We start from the raw sequence: 20,767 nt of genomic DNA, 5'->3' as shown, positions 1-20,767 counted from the left end.
TCACTTAGGTTCCTGCCCTTATTTCTATTCTGTTTAGGTCTCCATCAACTTTCTAGCTTCTCAAATTTGATACATAGACATGCTTTTTCACTTCATATTAAGGATTGTCAGTTTTAAAATGGAAGTCAAAAGGAAATACTCCATTTATCAAGGAACAAGGAATATATTTGTTCTTTTCAGTTTGTATTTATTGCTCATTGACACTTAGGCATCATTATCTTGATAGTGATAAATGGTGAGGATGAGGTTGTCTGTCTGCCACAGTTGTATTTGAATAAATTTTATGGGAGATAGAAAAATACATTAATTCTTAAACTCATATTAAACTTTATTTTAGGGCCATGAATGGAAAACTAACTGTTCAAGAGGAACAGATTATGGAATTCATTGAAAAAATTGGTGCCATAGAAGAGGAGCTAAGTAGGGTAAGCATCCAAAACAATATTCAGACATATGAAAAGCAAATCTTAAAAGAAAACTTTAGAATATGAGGAACTTTAATATTTCTTCTTTGATTTTTTTTCCTTTTATGATCCTTATACTACAATAAGTTGTGTTATAATTTTATTATCATCAATGGTAATAAAGAAGCTACCTATTTTGATACTTATATAAATGTAATACTATATGAAATTAGCTGAATTGTGTGATTTTGTTGTGAAAACTATAAAATAGTGAATGCTAAGACATTTTCATTAACATGTTTTTCAAAAGAGAGTATACATGCTAGGAGAAACTGAATATTAAATAAAAGTAATATCTAGCTAAGGTGATAGCTTTGGTGTTATCTTCACATTAACATAACACCTTTATAGTCAAATCCATTGACAGTGTTGGAAGGAAACTGAAGAATTAACACTACAACACTAGACCTTTTATTTAATTTTAGAATTTTGCAGGAATTTACAGGAAGAAAGCAGAGGCCATATAAAATGAGCTAACTTACCTGTTAACTTGTTATAGTTTTTGTATGAAAATATTTAATTTGTTCAGTTCTTCTAAAATAAGCCAAGTGTAGCCAGATGTTTCACTAACCAGTTCAGCATTTTTTAATTCTTGAAAGAAAGTCTAATGTGTTATGTTTAGGTTACAGAGTTGTTTAAGGATAATAAAAATGAACTTGACCAATGTAAATGTGACCTGCAAAATAAGACACAAGAACTTGAAACCACTCAAAAAAATTTGCAAGAAACTAAACTACAACTTGTTAAAGAAGAATATATCACATCAGCTTTGGAAAGTACTGAGAAGAAGCTTCATGATGCCGCCAGCAGGGTTTGTTCCTTGCTTTGATTTTGTACTTCAATAATCGAGAATGGGTAGAAGTAACTCTTCTTTGCTTAAGCATTAATCATAAGATTCTCTTATCATTCCAAATGAGCTTTCTGCAATTTAAAAAACATTATTTTACTATTTCATCCAAATTTTCCTCGCTGAAGATGCTGCCTTAAAAAACTACCCCTGAAGTTATGAAATGGAATATGACTTAACATACTTTGCACAAATTTAGAATAATTGATGTTGTGATGCTTTTTTCCTGTGGTCATGATTGAAACTAATCAGTTTCAAAGAATTTTAGTACCATCTAATGATGGAAGATGTTGGAAGTATTTGATTTTTTATTAGCTGTGCTTTTGAAAAAATAATAAAATACAACATGAAAAAAAATTGTGAGGATGTATAATTACAGTAGATTGGGCAAAATCAGTTTTCCTTGCCTATGTGGCTTGGAGAGGGAAAATAAGCATTCTTAAGCAACTGGGTAAATTAGTATAAGATGAATTTTTTTATAAAATGTCTAAAAATTACTGGTTCTCATCAGGAGAGATGCTTATGTAGCACAGATATTTTCCTTAGATTGTTTTTATCATGTCCATTTTATGAATATTTATTTTTTTAAATCATGTATAGTTACTTAACACAGTTGAAGAAACTACAAATGATGTATCTGAACTCCACTCCAAACTGGATCGTAAAAAGGCAATTGATGAATACAATGCAGAAGCTCAGGATATTTTTGGCAAAAGCCTGAATAGTCTGTTCAGTCATATGGAAGAATTAATTAAGGATGGCAGCTCAAAACAAAAGGCCATGCTTGAAGTTCACAAGACCTTGTTTGGTAAGGTCAAACATTTCTAATATAATATTTGTGTATTTGATGTGAGGTTAATTTCAAAACTTATAATTTGATATTGTAAAAAATTTAGGTGACAGTGTCACTTGTCTCCCCAACACACACACACACACACACACACACACACACACACACACACATTCAGGCTAGGGGTCAATGTTTTTATTACTGTTGAATTAAAACAAAGGTTTGCCAGCGTCTTTATTTTCTTAAAATAAGTTATACTTATTAAGCAACAACTAAGTACATAAGTTTTAGAAGTGAAAGTACCTTTTATGCTTGATCCTGGCTCATTCCCCTCAGATATTACTGTTAAATTTCTTCGGTTTCCTTCTAGAAATCTTTTATGTGTAATTACTATTCCACAAACTTTATTTAAATTTGAGAATATATATCTTGATAGTTGGCCTGTATTGTCATAAATGTGTGAGTATCATTATTTTTAACCATTCTATTGTTGTTATCCCTTTTATCATGAGAAATAATCCTCAGAAAATTTGAAAGATTCAGAAATATAAAAATAAAAAAATGCCTAGAGTCAAGTCATGCTAAGCCAAGTACTATAAATTTTATATGAATTGTAATGTCTGTTTTTTGCTATAAACTTTTATCTACCATTATATTTGCTGAATGTTTCTTTTTAGTTGGAGATTAATTTTAAAATCTTCTAATTATTGGTTTGCTATGTGTTATAATTATGAGTCAAATATACTTATATCTTTGCCAAGTGCTTACAGAACACTGTAGAACATATATAATGTGTTTTAAACAAGTATATTTTCTTGATCATGTACTGAGCCAATGATTTTAAGCTTATTTATATTACAAATTCCACAATAAGAATGTTATTTTGCCTCTTAAAGTAATTCTAACTATATTCGATAGATGTATATCAAAGATCACATCTCCTTTTTTAATTTTGATTTTTATTTTGCTGTAGGTAATCTGCTGTCTTCCAGTGTCTCTGCTTTAGACACCATTACTACCACAGCACTTGGATCTCTCACATCGATTCCAGAAACTGTGTCTACTCGTGTTTCTGAGATTTCTAATATGATATTAAAAGAGCGATCATTAGCAACTGAAAGTAAAACTGCACTTCAGAAACTGATTGTTAGTAAATCTCTTAAATATTTTTCAAGTATTATATTTGATAAGTCATTATAAACAATGTTAACTGTTATTCTTTCATCTTAAACTTTCTTAGAAACAATGATAAACATATCACTATGAGAAATTAGGTTTATATTTCTTTTAAAAGGAAATCTTTCTGCTGTTGTTTTTCCCTAAAAGATTAATGTCCAAATGCATGTAGCCAACCTTTGCAACTTTTCTGACTCATATCTTGTAACATTAAGAGTAGGAGTTATTATTAGGTCTTAATATGAGTGGAAAGGGCAGGGTTAGCACCAGATGAATTCAAGGGACCTGTGACAAGTCACCCCTTCCCAAGGGTCCTGAGGATACTTGGGTTGCTCATGCTGATGTTACACTGATCCAACTAAGAGGGAATATTGGGTACTTAATTTTAAAACTATAGTTATATAGAAAAACTAGCTAATAGAATTTTAGGAACCCGTGTAACAACTCTAGGCCACTGTATGGAGACAGTTCTGTGTTTTCAAGCTGTCCTGGACCTGAACTGTAAGATTCTTTCCCATAGCTCTATAAGTAAATTCATCTATTTACTTCTAATATTCTCTCCTTCATACCTGATTCATTATACTCTTTTTCTGTTTTGTAGTTGTATAGCTTGTCTAGGAAGTTCTTGCCCACATCACTTATTTTGTTTTCTTCTTTGTGCAGTCTCTGCCTCTGGTTTTAAGTTTAACCATATTTGTTGAATATTGCCCAAGAAAATATTTCAAATGTTAGCTGACATTCTGCCTAGAGCTAGTGCTTGTATGAAACTGTTTGAGAGGTTTCCTCAGTCACCCAAACTTGACAAAGTTAAAAGATATTCTGTCAATACTAACTCTTCAGAAATTGGCTCAGTCCCTAAATGGTGGTCTGTGTTTCATTGTCTTCCTACATAGTAAGTTAAAAGCATCACTAGAGTCATAAGAAGAGATGACTACTGCTATCACAGAATTAAGTGAAATTAGTATGACAATACTTGTTTCTGAAAGAATAGTAACCTTTTAAGTATTTGCTAATTTATTTCTGTTACAGTTTTTTATCCTTTCCTTAGTGGAAGGAACTTAGACCAGGATTTCTTTCTTTTTTTAAAAATTCCCAATCTTCAGGAACATTCTCAACTTTCTATATACTCCATGAAATGTGGTAGTGACCTTAACAAATTCTGACACTATAGGTTATAAATCATTTTGTGTTCAAAGTTAAATTCACTAGCCCAAAGTCTACTCGAGAAGCTATTTGATCTTAGACTTTTTGACTAATAATTTAAATATGTTTGAAATTTATTTTGTTAAATTTATTTTTTAGATTTTGGGAGAAATTTTTACTTTTTTTGAAATGCTAAACTCTTTACCAATTGACTTATTTTCCCCTCTCCTTCTGACTTCTATTTCATTAAATGGGTAAGAATATTTTGTACATTAGGTAACCATTTTCTTAATTCTTACAGGCAGGATTAAGTGAATATAAATGCTAGTAAAAGATATGTATCTAGGCTATAAAGAATGAAATGGACACTTGGAATTTTAATATGCATATGTATAGTGATCAAAATATTTTAGATACTGTATTCTTTCTTACTAGCCAGGCCAGGTTTATAGAAGTAAAGATACACTCTTTAAAGACCTATTTGTTTATTTTTAAAACCAGGATGTACTTAAGACTGACCTTCAGAGTTCACTGGAATCAATTTTATCCCCTAATGTTGTGTCTATACTGAAAATCAATAGTCAAATAAAGCATATTTTCAAGACTTCACTGACAATGGCTGATAAGGTAACAAAAGTTGTATCCTTAATATCTTAAAATTGAATTGTTAAAAAAATTATTGTTTAAGAAATAAATTAATTATTTTAAGATAGAAGATCAGAAAAAGGAGATGGATAGCTTTCTCAGGACACTGTGTAACAATCTACATGAACTACAAGAAAATACAGTTTCTTCCCTCGCTGAATCACAGAAGCTGTGTGAAAACTTAACTGAAGACCTGAAGACAATGAAGCAGACTCATTCACAGGTATTTTGTTCAGCTAATTTGGAAAGTATAAAAAAGTTTCATGATGTTTAATTTGGTAATCCATGTTATACATTCTGAGTGCTGTAAAATTAATTTTTTTTTACATGGCCAGGCACCGGGAAAAGAACCCGGGTCCACAGCATGGCAGGCAAGAACTCTGTCACTGAGCCACTGTTGCCCACCCTGTAAAACTAATTTGGAAACCTGAAAATACTATAGACATTGCTTATAGCAGTAATTAATGCAAAATAAGAACACTTCACTTCCCTTGATCAGTTAGTTTTTGACAGTTTACTACATGTAGAACCTTAACTCAAGTATAATAAGACAAAAACAAATCAGTTCTTTTCTCACAACACGATGAAAGATGAAGCTGTAAAAACATACTTTTGGAAGTACAATTAGAAGAAAATGGTCATAACTTTTAAAGTGAATATATCTCGTATCTTATAAATTGTTTCTTTCTAGGGTATAATGAATGGTAATCTTTCATAAGCTAAGTCTTGCTTTCACTTACTATTTCTGTCTCATTGAAAATAGACAGTTACATTTTAGTCAGTATAATTTTTAATTTTTATTGAATTATTATACCTGTAATTTATGATTTATCTTGTTCCTTGTGAACTATAACCAGTAAATCAGGCTTTAAATGAAAACCTAGCCTCTAGACAAGGAAGAGCAACTTCTGGAATTCTTAAGGCTTTAGGAATGAATGTCTGAAGTTTTATTAAATGAGGCTTTTACTGCGTGAGAGAACTCTGTTCAGTAAGACTGTTGACATGATTAGGTGAGTAGTAAAGGGTAGTACTCTTTAGAAAGAGAGTGTGAAATGAGTTCATACCCATGCTACTGAAAAGGAGAGACATTATGCCCTCTATTTCCACTGCTACTGAACATTGTTCTAGAAGTTCTAGCCAGAGTAATTAGGCAAAAAAAAAAAAAAGTGAAAGGCTTCTATGGTAGTTTGGAACTGTATGGCCTCCAGAAAATCATGTTCTTAAAGCTAATCCTTTCCTATGGGTGTGGACCCATTGTAAGTAGGATCTTTTAAGGAGGCTACTTTAGTTAAGGTGTGACACACCTTATTCAGGATGGGCCTTAATCCTGTTACTGGAGTCCTTTATAAATGAATGAAGACAGAGAGAGAGAAAGAAAGTAAGGGAAGCAAGAAGTAAAATCAGCAAGACCCAGAAGAGAAAGGAGAGACCAGCAGACACCACAAAGTGCTTTACCATGTAGCAGAGGAGCCAGGGATTGTCTTTGGGAAGAATGCATCACCTTGATTGTGACTTGATTTGGATATTCTCATGACCTCAAACTGTAAGTTAATTAATTCCCATTGTTTAAAGCCAATCCATTTCATGATAACCGCTTTAAACAGCCTAGGAATCTAAAAACACATCCAAATTGGAAAAAAAGGTATAAACCTATTTCTATTCATAGATGAGATGACATTATCCTAAATGTAGAAAATCCCCAAGAGTCTAGTAGAAGGTTACTAGAGCAAATAGAAACAAATCCAACAAAATTGTAGGGTACAGGATCAAAACATGAATATTAGTTGTGTTTCTATACAACTGCAATAAAATATCCAAAAAGGAAATCAAGCAAACAATTCCACTTACAATAGCATCACATATATATATATATAAAACTAACCAAGGCTGTTAAGACTTGTACCTTAAAAACTACAAAACATTGCTGAAAGAAATTAAAGAAGAAATAAATGAAAGTCATACAGTGTTCACAGGTTGGAACATTAAATAATGTTAAGATGTCAGTACTACCAAGAGCTTTTTAGAGATTCAGTGCAATCCCATTCAAAATTCCAGCAGCTTTTTTTTTACAGAAATGGAAAAGCTGATCATCACATTTATATAGACTCACAAGGGGCCTCAAATAGCCAAAACTGTCTTGAAAAAGAAGAAATTTAGATGCTGCACATTTCCCAATTTTAAGACTTCCTCCAAAACTATAGTAATAAACAGTGTGGTGATGGCATAAAGACAGACAAATGAAACAATGGAACAGGATTGAGAGTTCAGAAATAAACCCTCACATTTATGGCCAGTTGATTTTTTTACAGGGGCATCAAGTCTGTTCAGTGTAGTTTGTTCAACAAATGATACTGGGAAAAGAATGAAAGTGGATTCCTACTTCACACCATATACAAAAATTAGCTCAAAATGAATCAAAGACATAATTATAAGAGCTAAAACCATATATGTCTTAGAAGAAAACATAAGGGGAATCTTTAGAACCTTATATTAGAAAATGTCTTCTTATATATGACCAAAAAATATGAGCAGCAAGGAAGAAAAAATAAAGCAGATATCATCAAACTTAAAAACTACATCAAAGGACTTTATCAAGAAAGTGAAAAGATAGCCTCTAGAATGTGAAAATAGTTGCAAATTGCATCTAATAAGAGCTTAATATCCAGAAAATACAAAGAAGTGCTACAACTCAATAACAGAAAGAGAAAAAAATAAACAACTGAAAAAAGGGAAAAACTTAAGTAGATATTTCTTCAAAGAAGATATATAAATGGCTAATAAGCACATAAAAAGACACTCAATATCATTAACCAGTAGGGAAATGCAAATCCAAACCACAATGAGATAACACTACACACCCACTAGAATGGCTATTTAAAAAAGAAAACACAAAATAACAAGTGTTAACAAGGATGCAGAGAAATATGAACCCTTGTATATTGCTGGCAGGAATGTAAAATTGTAAAAGTGCTATGGAAAATAGGCAGGTCCTTAGATAGAGTTATCATATGACCTGGTAATCCCACCCAGATGTATACTCTAAAGATTTGAAAACAGGGACAGAAACAGATATTTGTAAACCACTGTTTGTAACATTGTTCACTCTTGCCAGAAGGTAGAAGTAACCTATGTCCATCGACTGATGAATGGATAAACAAAATGCGGTATATCCATACAGTGGAATATTATTGATACTATTTGGCTGTAAGAAGGAATGAAGTTCTGATACGTGCTACAGCGTAGATGAACCTTGATGACATCAAGTTGAGTGAGATAAGCTAGACACAATAGGATAAATATTGTTTGACTTCACTTATAATAAAGAATAATCAGATTGATAGAGATAGAAAGTAAATTACAAGTTACTAGTGGGGGGTCAGGGGAGGAATAATTGCTTAATTAGTTCTGTTTGGAGTGATGGAATAGTTTGGTAATAGATGTTGGGAATGGTAGCACAATATTGTGAATAATATTGATATCATTGAATTGTACATGTGAAAGTGGTTAAAATAGGAAATTTTGTGTTGCTTATATGTTACCACAAAAAAAAAACCCCACAAATGTTTTACAAAATGAGAGCAAACCACATCTAAGATTTTGGGGGAAGAATTAATGCACCTTTAAGATAAGATCTTACATGGTCTTTTAGTTTGCCTAATTTGAAAGCATGAAACCTTTTAGAGAAATTAACATCAGAAATTTGTAAAAATAGTGACTAACATTTATTGAAAAACTCAACTCACTGTGTTTATTCCTGTCACCAACATAGATGTAAATTATGTTACCAGTTTTCTTTTTTTAATGGAATTTTATTGAATTATATTATATATTCACATACCATATAATCATCCAAATTGTACAATTGGTGGTTCACAGTATCATCATATAGTCTACATTTGTCATCACAATCGATTTTTGAACATTTTCATTCCAAAAAAATAAAAATAAATAAAAATAAGAATCAAAATAAAAATAAAAGTGAAAAAGAACACCCAAAACATCCTATACCCCCTCCTCCCCCCATGTTTATTTACTTTTCATCTTTTTTTTGTCTTACTCATCTGTCCATACACTGGATAAAGTGAGTATCAGTCAAGTTTTTCACAACCACCCAGTCACACATTAAAAGTGCTGTAGTTATTCAATCATCTTCCAGAATTGAAGCTATTGGATTACAGTTCAATAGTTTCAGCTGTTTCCTTCTGGTTACTCCAATACAACAAAAAGTGAAAAGGTATATCTATATACTGCTTAAGAATAACCTCCAGAATGACCCTTTGACTCTATTTGAAATCTCTTAGCCAATGAAACTTAATTTGTTTCATTTCTCTTCCACCCTTTGGGTCAAGAGGGCTTTCTCACTCCCATGATACCAGGGCCAGGGTTGTCCCCTGGATTCGTATCCCACATAGCCAGGGAGATTTACACCCGTAGATGTCATGTCCCATGTAGAGGGTGGAGGGCAGTGAGCTCACCTGCAGAGTTAGAGTGAGACGTCATATCTAAGCAACAAAAGAAGTTCTCTGGGGGTGACTCGCAGACATAATCATAAGTAGGCTTAGCTTCTCCTTTGCAGAAATAGGTTTCATAAAGGCAAGCCCCAAGATTAAGGGCCTGACCCATCAAATTGGCAGTCCCTCATGATTGTGAGAATATCAGCTCTTCCCCCGGTGGGAAAGTTTAATATTTCCACCTTTTCCCCCAGCTCCTCAAGGGGGCTTTGCAAATAGTTTTTAATCTTCTGCCCATATTACTCTGGGATGTTTCAGGGTGTCACATCAACTCATATGCCCAGTTTTCTAATACTTGTGAGCATCTCATAGTATTTAAGATAATCTTATAGATGGTGGTGTTAATTATATTTCTTGTAAGGCATCTATTTTTAAGTGGCTCTTTTATATGTTCCGGGATAATTAGTGACAATTTCGAATTGCATCCATCTCTCATACCTTTGTATAGGAGATTTTATCTTAAACCTGTCTGGAAAATTTTAAGTACAAAATCTAAGATAGACCTACTTTGTATAAATACTTGTGTTGTTGCGCTCATAATGACTAGGCAACTGTTTAAAAATCAACAGAAAAACTCTAGTATGAAAAGTATCTTACCATGAGTGGTTTGACTTTCCTGGCTTGAGGAAATAAGTTCAGTAAGTGAACTAGGTTCACTTTCTAGGTTTTCTAGGTTTTCTAGGTTTTCCAGAACTTGAAGTTAGCCCTAACAAGATACAAACTGTGAACACATATTTACTTGTAAGTAAATCTATAAATATTTCAATTTCCCCCTACTTTGAGACTAGTATAACTCTGAACAGACTTTATTCATAATCAAAGTGTTAGATATAGATGGTAAGTTGATGTGTTCTTCAGAAATGTTAGCCAACTAATGGATAGTGAAGAAAAATGCTGGACACATTTGTAGCTCTTTCTTGGTCTTTATTGTGTCTTATTCATTTTGCTGTCTGCGTCCCTAGTATGTTATGGATTGTTTCCATCTCTTGGCAACTGGAAATAGTGCTGCTATGAACATCGGTGTGAAAATACCTGTTCCTGTCACCGTCCTCACTTCCCCTGGGTATATAATGAGTATTGGTATTGCCAGGTCATGGGGCAACTCAATATTTAGTTTTCTGAGGGATTGCGGAATTGATTTCCACACCAGCTGCACCATTATACATTCCCACCAACAGTGAATATATGTTACAATTTCTCTACATCCTCCAACATTTATAATTTTGTTTGTTTAATGGCAGCAGTCCTTATAGGTGTAAGGCAGAAGTCCTAGCTGGAGTGATTACATAGGAGAAAGAAATAAAAGGCATCCAAAAGGAAAGGAAGTAGTAAAACTTTCATTATTTGCAGATGACATGATCCTATCCTTAGAAACCCTAGGAAATCTACAGCAAAGCTGCTTGAGCTCATAAACAGATTCAGCCAAGTGATGGGATATAAGATTAATGCTCAAAAATCAGTAATGTTTTATATGTAAGCAATGACCTATCTGAGGTGACAATTAAGGAAAAAATTCCATTCAAAATAGTGACCAGAAGAATCAGATATGTAGGAATAAGCTTCACCAGGGATGTCAAGTACTTATACATAGAAAATTATAAAAAATTGCTAAAAGAAATAAAAAATGCCATAGTTGGAAAGCCATCCCATGCTCATAGGTAGGAAGGTTGAATGTCATCAAGATGTCAATTCTATCCAAACTGATCTGCAGATTCCAGGCAATACAAATCAAAATCCCAGTAACCTACTTTGAAGACTTGGAAAAGCTGATTATCAAATTTATATGGAAGAGGGGTTGCATTCAGTGGTAGAATGCTCACCTTCCATGTGGGAGACCTGGGTTCGATTCTCAGACCATGCACCCCCCCCAAAAAAAAAATTTATATAGAAGGGAAAGAGACCCAAATAGCTAAAGATATCCTTAAAAAGAAGAGCAAAGTGGGAGGACTATCATTTCCTGACTTTAAAGCTTACTATAAAGCCACAATAGTCAAAAAAGCACAAAGATAGAAGGATCGACCAATGGAATAGAATTGAGAGTACACAGGTTGACCACCAAATTTATGGACATTTGATCTTCAATAGGGTCCCCAAATCCATGGAACTGGGACAGAATAGTCACTGAATTTCATTAACCAAAACAATGAAAAAGGACCCCTACTTTATACCCTGGACAAAAATTAATTTGAAATGGATTAAAGACCTAAATGCACAAGCCATTACCATAAAACTTCTGGAAGAAAATGTAGGGAAGCATCTTCAAGATCTAGTAATAGGAGGTAGCTCCTTAAACTTTATATCTTAAGCACCAACAGCGAAAGAAAAAATAGACAAATGGAGACTCCTCAAGATTAAGATATGTGGGCAGGCCAAGGTGGCTCAGCAGGTAAGAATGCTTGCCTGCCAAGCCTGAGGACCCGGGTTCGATTCCCGGTGCCTGCCCATGTAAAAAAAAATAAAATAAATAAATAAATAAACATTAAGATATGTGCCTCAAAGAACGTTGTAAAAAAATGAAGAGGGAGCCAACTCAGTGGGAGAAGATATTTGGAAACCAGATATATCAGATAAAGGCCTGCTAGACTATGTGCATAAAGAAATTATGTAGCTCAGTAAAATGGGCAGAGAATATGATTAGACACTTTTCTGAAGGGCAAATATGATGGCTAAAAAGCACATTAAGAGCTACACATCTTCACTGGCTATAAGGGAAATGCAAATTAAGATGACAAAGAGATATAAGCGCCTTTTAATATTGGATTCACTGTTTTCTTCAATGGAAAAGTGAGGAGTTAATGCTGTCTTGTCGGGAATTTGTGTAATTCCCTATATGGGAGAATACTTCATGTCATCAGTCATGTATAGAAAAAGAGTTTATGTCATAATTTCAAGTGTCTCCTCATTCCCATCTCTTTTGCAGGAACTTTGCCAGTTAATCAATCTCTGGGCAGAGAGATTTTGTGCTTTAGAGGAAAAGTGTGAAAATATCCAGAAACCACTCAGTAGTGTCCGAGAAAATACAGAGCAGTAAGCTAATTTTATAATCTCTTTAACTTTTCTATATTCCTGAAAGCATTTTAAATTAAGTGTCACATTGATACAGATAATTCTTGTATAGCTTTACCCAGTTTTCAAGTCTGGTAACATTTTATTATGTTTGCTTTATTTCTGTTTTTCTTTCTGTCTTTGGCTGCTCTTGATACTTGCAATGGCCTCATTGAGTAGTTGAAGCGGAGATTGTATAGTCCTCAGGCCTAACATATTTACTCTCTGGCTTTTTAAGAAAAAGTTTGCTGATTTTACTGGTATTTAATATCCGTTTACAAGCTTCATTGCTTCCCAATCCCACATAGTTATCATACTCCAATCAAATCTGTTTTCTTTTAGAAACTTTACAATATTAGGCTTTGCATTTAAATCCATGATCCATGGTCCATTTCGAATTATGTATAAGGTGTAAAGTTTGTGTTAAGGATCATTTTCTTTTTCTTTGTATTTCCAATTGTTCCACCACCACACCACCATTCAATGAAAAGACTATGCTTCCTACATTGAATTGTTTCTGCATCTTTATCTAAAATCAGTTGGGCATTTATTTTTGTTGACCTGTTTCTGGGTCCTGTATTCTGCTCCACTGATCTGTGGGTCTCTCTCTTTGCCAGTATCTTACTGTCTTGGTCACCGTAGTTCAATTTTAACATCAGGAGAGTGATTCCTTCTACTTTATTTTTCATTTTCAAAACTGTTTTAGCTATTCTAGTTCCTTTGCATTTCCATATCAATTTAAAAATATATATTTTTGAGAAATCTTCACATACATACAGTCCAACTATAGTATACAATTAGTGGCTTACAGTATCATCACATAGTTATATATTCATCACCATGATCATTTTAGAACATTTATGTCACTCCAGGAAAAAAAAAAAAGTAAAATGAAAAAACATACATCCCATACCTTTACCTCTCCTTCTCATTGACTATCAGTATTTTAGTCTACCCATTTTTTTTACCCTTTATCCACCCCCATTATTTATTTATTTTTTATCCTTTTTTTTTTTTTTTTTTAACTCATCTGTCCATTACCTTGATAAAAGGGGCATTAGACACAAGGGTTTTCACAACCACACGGTCATATTGTAAAAGCTATATAATTATACAGTTGTTTTTAAGAATCAAGACTACTGGAACACAGTTCAACAGTTCCATTCCAATATATAGCTACTCCAATACACTGTAAACTAAAAAGAGATATGTATATAATGCGTAAGAATAACCTCAAGGATAACCTCTCAACTCTGTTTGAAATCTGTCAGCCACTGATACTTTATTTTGTCTCATTTCTCTCTTCCCCTTTGGGTCAAGAAGGCTTTCTCAATCCCAGGATGCTGGGTCACGATTCATCCCCAGGAGTCAGTTCCCTCGTTGCCAGGGAGTCATGTCCCACATAGGGTGTAAGGCAGTGAGTTTACCTGCCAAGTTGGCTTAGAGAGAAAAGCCACCTGTGAGCAACAAAAGAGGTTCTCTGGGGGTGACTCTTAGGCCTAATTATCAATAGGCTCAAACTCTCCTTTGTAAGAATAAGCTTCATAGGGGTGAACCCCAAGATTGAGGGCTCAGTCTATTGAATCGATTATCCCCATTGCTTGCAAGAATATTAGGAATTCCCCAGATGGGGAAGTTTAATATTTCCTCCTTTCTTCTTCTTCCCAGTCTCCCAAGGGCACTTTGTAAACACTCTTTTATTCTCCCAAGGGCACTTTGTAAACACTCTTTTATTCTCTGCCCAAATTACTCTGGAATATCTTGGCCATCACCCCAACCTGTACAAAGCAATAAGATCTCATGCTGTATTCAAGATTCCATGTAATTATGGTGTTCAAGTAAACTGCCCATACAAGTTAAATTAGATAATGTGCTACCCAAAATACAAATTTTGCACCAAATAAACATCTCTCCTCTTGGTCTCACACAGAAGTTGAAGTTTGAAAATACTTGTCATTGTTTTTTCAAGCTTTTGAGTTCTTCATTGTTATCCATTGTCTTCTTTATACCCTTCATCTCTTTTGCCATATCTTCCCTCAACTTATTGAGAGGCCACATCTGAGCAACAGAAGAGGTTCTCTGGAGGTTACTCTAATTTTAAGTAAGCCTAGCCTATCCTTTGCAGGGATAAGTTTCATATGAACAAACCCCAAGGTTGAGGTCTCGGCCTAGTGATTTGGTTATCCCCACTGCTTGTGAGAATATCAGGAATTCTCCACATGAGGAAATTGAATTTTCCCCCTTTCTCGCCATTCCCCTGAGGGGACTTTGCAAATATTTTATTCACTGTTCAAATCACTCTGGGATTTATCAGGGCATCACTCTGGACAAACCTACAAACACTCAGGCCCTACTCAATGTTCCATGTACTTATGGTGTTCAACTAAACTGTCCACCTAAGTTATATTAGGAAATGCACTAGTCAAAATTAAATTTTGTACCAAATAAACATTTTTTGCTTTAGTCTTACACATAAGTTAATGTTTTAAAATATGAATTACCATCTATTTTCCACACCCTGCAATATTGACAATCCTTTGTTCTTCCTCATGCAGAAACATTTTTAAATTTGTACATTTAGTCACTATCATTGTACACTCTAGGCATTCCTAGATTATGCCATCTCATTCTTTATCATCTATCTTTCCTTATGATTTCATTTGTGCCCCAGCCCTCCTCCCTCTGTCATTCTCACATTCAGCTTCATTCAGCGTAATAACATTAATGTATTATAGTTAGGTAGTATTGTGCTATCCATTTTTGAATTTTTGCAATCAGTCCTGTTGCACAATCTGTATCCCTTCAGCTCCAATTACCCTATCTACCCTATTTCTGTCTCCTGATGGTCTCTGTTCTTGGCTGAAATTCTCCAAGTTCATTCACTAATGTTAGTTCATATCAGTGAGACCATACAGGATTTGTCCTTTTGTTTCTGGCTAATCTCACTCAGCATAATGTCCTCAAGGTCCATCCATGTTGTTACATACTTCATAACTTTATTCTGTCTTACAGCTGCATAATATTCCATCATATGTATATACCACAGCTAGTTTAGCCACTTGTCTGCTGATGGACATTTTGACTGTTTCCATCTCTTGGCAATTGTAAATAATGCTGCAAAACATTGGTGTGCAAATGTCTGCTTGTGTCCTTGCCCTCATGTCCTCTGAGTAGATACCTAACAATGGTATTGCTGAATCATATGGCAATTCTATACTTAGCTTCCTGAGGAACCACCAAACTGCCTTTCACAGCAGTTGTACCATTTGACATTCCCACCAACAGTGGGTAAGTTTGCCTCTTTCTCCACATCCTCTCCAGCACTTGTCATTTTCTGTTTTATTAATAATGGCCATTCTGGTGGGTGTGAGATGATATTTCAGTGTGGTTTTGATTTGCATTTCCCTACTAGCCAGGGAAGTTGAGCATCTTTTCATGTGCCTTTTGGCTATTTGTATTTCCTCTTCTGAGAAGTGTCTGTTCATGTCTTTTGCCCATATTGTAATTGGGTTGTTTGTCTTTTGTTGTTGAATTGAACAATCTCTTTATATATTCTGAATACTAGACCCTTATCTGATATATCATTTCCAAATATTGTCTTCCATTGTATAGGCTGTCTTTTTACTTTATTGACAAAGTCCTTTGATGCACAAAAATGTTTAATTTTGAGAAGTTCCCATTTATTTCTTTCTTTCTTCAGTGTCATGCTTTGGGTCTAAGATCTAGGAAACCGCCTCCTATTATAAGATTTATAAGATGTTCCCCTACATTTGCTTCTAAAAAAGTTTTATGGTCTTAGATCCAATGTTTAGATCTTTGATCCATTTTGAGTTAATTTTTGTATAGGGTGGGAGATATGGATCCTCTTTCATTCTTTTGCATATGGATATCCAGTTCTCTAGGCACCATTTATTGAAGAGACTGTTCTGTCCCAGCTGAGTTGGCCTGACTGCCTTATCAAAGATCAATTGTCCATAGATGAGAGGGTCTACATCTGAACACTCTATTCGATTCTATTGGTCAGTATCTCTGTCTTTAGTACCATGCTATTTTGACCACTGTAGTTTTGTAATACAATTTAAAATCAGGTAGTGTGAGACCTCCAACTTCCTTTTTCTTTCTCAGGATATATTTAGCACTTCGGGCACTCTGCCCTTCCAGATAAATTTGGTTATTGGTTGTTCTATTTCTGAAAAGTAAGTTTTTAGGATTTTAGTTGGTATTGCATTGAATCTGTAAATCAATTTAGGTAGAATTGAGATCTTAATTATATTTGGTCTTCCAGTCCGTGAACACGGTATGCCAGTCAATTTATTTAGGTCTTCTGTGATTTCTTTTAGCAATTTCTTGTAGTTTTCTTTGTATAGGTCTTTTGTAAGATTTATTGTTAATATTAATAGCAAATAACAATATAGCACTTGCTACATAACTGTGTTACAAGCACATAGAAATATTAACTCATTTAATGTTCACAACAATACTTTGAGGTATAAGGTATTGTAATTGCCTTATTTACTGATGAGGAAACCAAGAATCCAAAAGGCTAAATAATTTAAGGTCATACAGCTAATCAGTGGTAGAAACAGAATTGTGATAGTAGATGTAAGTTCAATTCCCCCATATTTTTGACAAATGTGAATTTCGATTGGCTTCTTGTCTTATCCAATTAGTTAGTTATAATATGACTGACAGAGCTTTGGTGATGAGAAGTGTTGCCTTTACCATTTTCTCATGGCTTGCTTGTGCTTGTATACTTAGTATTATTTTTAGTTTCTGGTTTCAAAGTGTTTCTTTACAGAAATCTTTTAAAATATCTTTTCATGATTGCTATTTTAGTAAGACATTATAGTCTGTGAATTATATATAATCTGTTTATCTATCAGACTCCCAGCCCCAGGATCGCCAGCAAAGAATTCACAAAGTGTGTGTTTGGAGCTGAGATAACAGTGTAATAACCAGCACAACTAAGCACACACAAATTGCAATGTGTTTGAATATGCTAAAAGTGAAGCACGGGCGGTACAACGGTGGCTCAGTGGCAGAATACTCGCCTGCCATGCCAGAGACTCAGGTTCAATTCCCTGAGCCTGCCCATGCCAAAAAAGAAAAAGTAAAAGTGAAAGATGACTAAGGGTGATGGAGTCCAGCCTTCCTAGTTGCAGAGCTTTCATTTTTCTCCCTACTTTATCTTATGTGAGACTGACTGATCTTATCAGGGAGCTAGTTGTCAAGCCATATTGTAAATATTAGTAAAGCTTAATTTCTTATTTTTAGATGAGATAACTACATTGTAACAAAATAAAAATGAAGGTTTGAATTGGTCATCTTACCTTTTGGAGTATGTATTCCTCACTTTGAAGATTACTATTCTGGACCCTAGAATCTCTTAAATTCTCCCCAGCTAACATAATTAATAATTTCTTAATGCACACTTATCGTTTTATGTCTTTTTAGCATTTGTTTAGTTAGTGGTATTCTGTGTAATAGAGTTTTGGGTTGTGATCATCCCTGACTTCTTTTGTTAACTTACTGTTAGTTCCTCGTGGGGTTCATTGATGTAATTTCCCTATTTTGCCGTGAGTTCATCCAGCATAAAATGGGCATACAGGCTTTGGAGTCTTTTTACTTAAAGATAAAATGGCGATAACACCAGCCTCACAAAGTTGTTACAAGTACACTATAACTAGTGGCTGCTTTAGTATGACAAATAGCATCATTATCATCAATATCATTTGTATGATTTTTGTATCATATCTGATCTTGTCTGTTGTTTTATTTTCCCCCTCCAGTTGATTCGCAAAATAAACCATTTCTCCATCATCCCTTAAACTAAAGATGAATATAGTCCCCCCCTTCTTGTATCTTATTGAATTACATTTGAGACTTTCTCTCTTTTTCTGAGATCCTCCAGACCTGCACTGTTCATGAGTAGCCACTAGACACATTTGCTTTTGAACAGTTGAAATAGGGCCATTTCAGAATTGTGGTGCATAAATTTAAACATCAAATTTTTGAAGACTGAAAAAAACAATGAAAAAATTTCAGTCTTTTATATTGATTATATATTGAGATAAAATTTTTATGTTAGGTTAAATAAAGCATACTTTTAAAATTAATTTGACCTGATTCTTTTTGCTTTTTATTTTAGAATAATTTTAGCTGTATAGAAAAGTTGTAAAGATAGTACAGGGAGTTCCTCCAAAACCCTCATCCATCTCTCCTGTTTTTACCATCTTATATTATCATTGTATATTTGTCAACTAAGAAACCAGTATTGCTACATTACTATTAACTAAGCTCACACATATTTCAGATTTCGCTTGTTTTTCCAGTAATATTCTTTTTTCTTCTAAGATCCGATCCAAGACACCACTCTACATTTAGTTATCATGTCCTCTTCGTCTCCTCTGATCTGTTATAATTTCTCTTTCATCATCATCATCATCATCATCATCATCATCATTATTTTGCATGGGCAGGCACCAGGAAACGAACCCATCTTTCCTTATTTTTGATAATCTTGACAGTTTTGGGGGGAATCAAGTATGTTGCAGAATGTCCCTCAATTTGGGTTTTTCTTATGTTTTTTTCTTGGTTAGCATGGATTTACGGAGTTTTGAAAAGAATATTTCAAAGGTAAAATGCCCTTTTGATCATTTCATAAATCAGGAGTACATGCTATTAACCTGACATCACTGGTGATACCAACCTTGATCACCTGGCTCAGGTTGTGTTTCCAGGGTTGTCTGTTAGAAAGTCACTTTTCTTTTTTTTCTTTCATCTTTTCATGCTCTGTTTTTTGGAAGCAAGTCATTATGTGCAGGCTTTCCTCCAAGATGTTTCACCTCCTGGTGGGGAAATTATCTACATACTATATTTGGAATCCTTTTATAAGGAAAATTTTTCTCTTTCCCATATATTTATTAATCCAATTATTTATGTCAATATGGTCTGATGGGTGTTTATTTTATATGTGGGGTTCTAATTCAATACTATACTATTTTGTTGTTCAAATTGCTACAGCCTATCTAGGTCTTTATATTTAAAGTGGGGTTTTTGTAGACAGCATATACTTGGATTTTGCTTCTTAATTGCCTTTAACAATCTATGACTTTTAACTGGTATGTTTACACCATTCATATTTTTTTCATGATTGCGAAAATTTTACTAATGCTAAACGCAATGTTCAATATATATTTACAATGACAATGAATTAATCAAAAGCCTGGAGAATCTTGCCTTTAATAACTGGCACAGGATTTCTTTTCCCAGGTAGAGATGTTAATAGATGTAGCTAGCTCCCTTGGGTAATCCTTTGCCCCAAGTCTTACAAAATTCAGTCAACCACTGTTTTTGTGGTTGCATCAATTGTTTGATGCAACACAATCAACAATTGTGTTTGTTGCATCAATTGTTCTTTGTTTTTTATTGTTTTGTTTTTCTTTCTGCTTTTTCTAATTTTAATTGAACATTTTTAGGTTTTTATTTTATCTCCTCCATTGACTTATCATTTATGCTTTTTAAAAAAAACATTTTTAGTGGTTATTCTAGGGTTTACAACATGTATTTTTAAATAATTTGGTATTTGAGTTCACCTTCAATTAAGCTGTTTCTTGTGTAATGAAGGGACCTCACAATATATATTCCCAATTCCTCCCATTTTATGTCATTGTTTTCATATATCTTACTTTTTACTTATGATATATATACCCAGTACTTTGTTACTCCAACTGCTTTATCTTTTTCTGTTTTGTTTTTTCTTTTTCTGTTTTAATATGGCTACTACAAAGTTTTAAATTATGTATGTGACTCACATTATATTAAACAGTGCTGCTCTAGAATTCTGGCCATCACTTATCCTTTCTCCTTACTCATATTTTCTGTTTTTCATCCCTATGTTGGTCCTGTTCACTATATGATGTTTAATTTTGAACCTTTCTTTCTAGATTCTGACTCTAGAAAGCCCCCCCTCCCCATTTTTGATTCCTAGTGTCTAGACTGATGGGTGTCTGGCTCTTTCTATAATTTAGGTAGGAATGCTAGATTAGGCTTCGGTGGGCACAGATTTATGATGTACTTTCTTAAGGCCTGTGCAAAACGTTTTACTTGCCTTCAACACTACTGACATTTATTGTCTACACCAGTG

At 33.9% G+C, this 20,767-nt stretch overlaps 1 protein-coding gene across 1 annotated transcript in view; it reads left to right on the top strand.

The window, feature by feature from the left end:
* Positions 1 to 20,767, top strand: part of KIF11 (kinesin family member 11) — a 79,328-nt gene that overhangs the window by 45,051 nt on the left and 13,510 nt on the right. Inside the window, exons 11-17 of the mRNA XM_077125428.1 lie at positions 338 to 425; positions 1,087 to 1,275; positions 1,912 to 2,119; positions 3,075 to 3,247; positions 4,922 to 5,047; positions 5,130 to 5,288; positions 12,497 to 12,603. Of these exons, the coding sequence (XP_076981543.1) occupies positions 338 to 425; positions 1,087 to 1,275; positions 1,912 to 2,119; positions 3,075 to 3,247; positions 4,922 to 5,047; positions 5,130 to 5,288; positions 12,497 to 12,603 (1,050 nt within the window). The remainder of the gene's footprint in view (positions 1 to 337; positions 426 to 1,086; positions 1,276 to 1,911; positions 2,120 to 3,074; positions 3,248 to 4,921; positions 5,048 to 5,129; positions 5,289 to 12,496; positions 12,604 to 20,767) is intronic.

Source organism: Tamandua tetradactyla, chromosome 13 (genome assembly GCF_023851605.1).
Source record: "Tamandua tetradactyla isolate mTamTet1 chromosome 13, mTamTet1.pri, whole genome shotgun sequence".
In the NCBI taxonomy this organism is placed as follows: Eukaryota; Metazoa; Chordata; class Mammalia; order Pilosa; family Myrmecophagidae; genus Tamandua; species Tamandua tetradactyla.
Note: the sequence above shows the minus strand (reverse complement) of the source record. Positions and strands in the feature narration are given on the sequence as shown.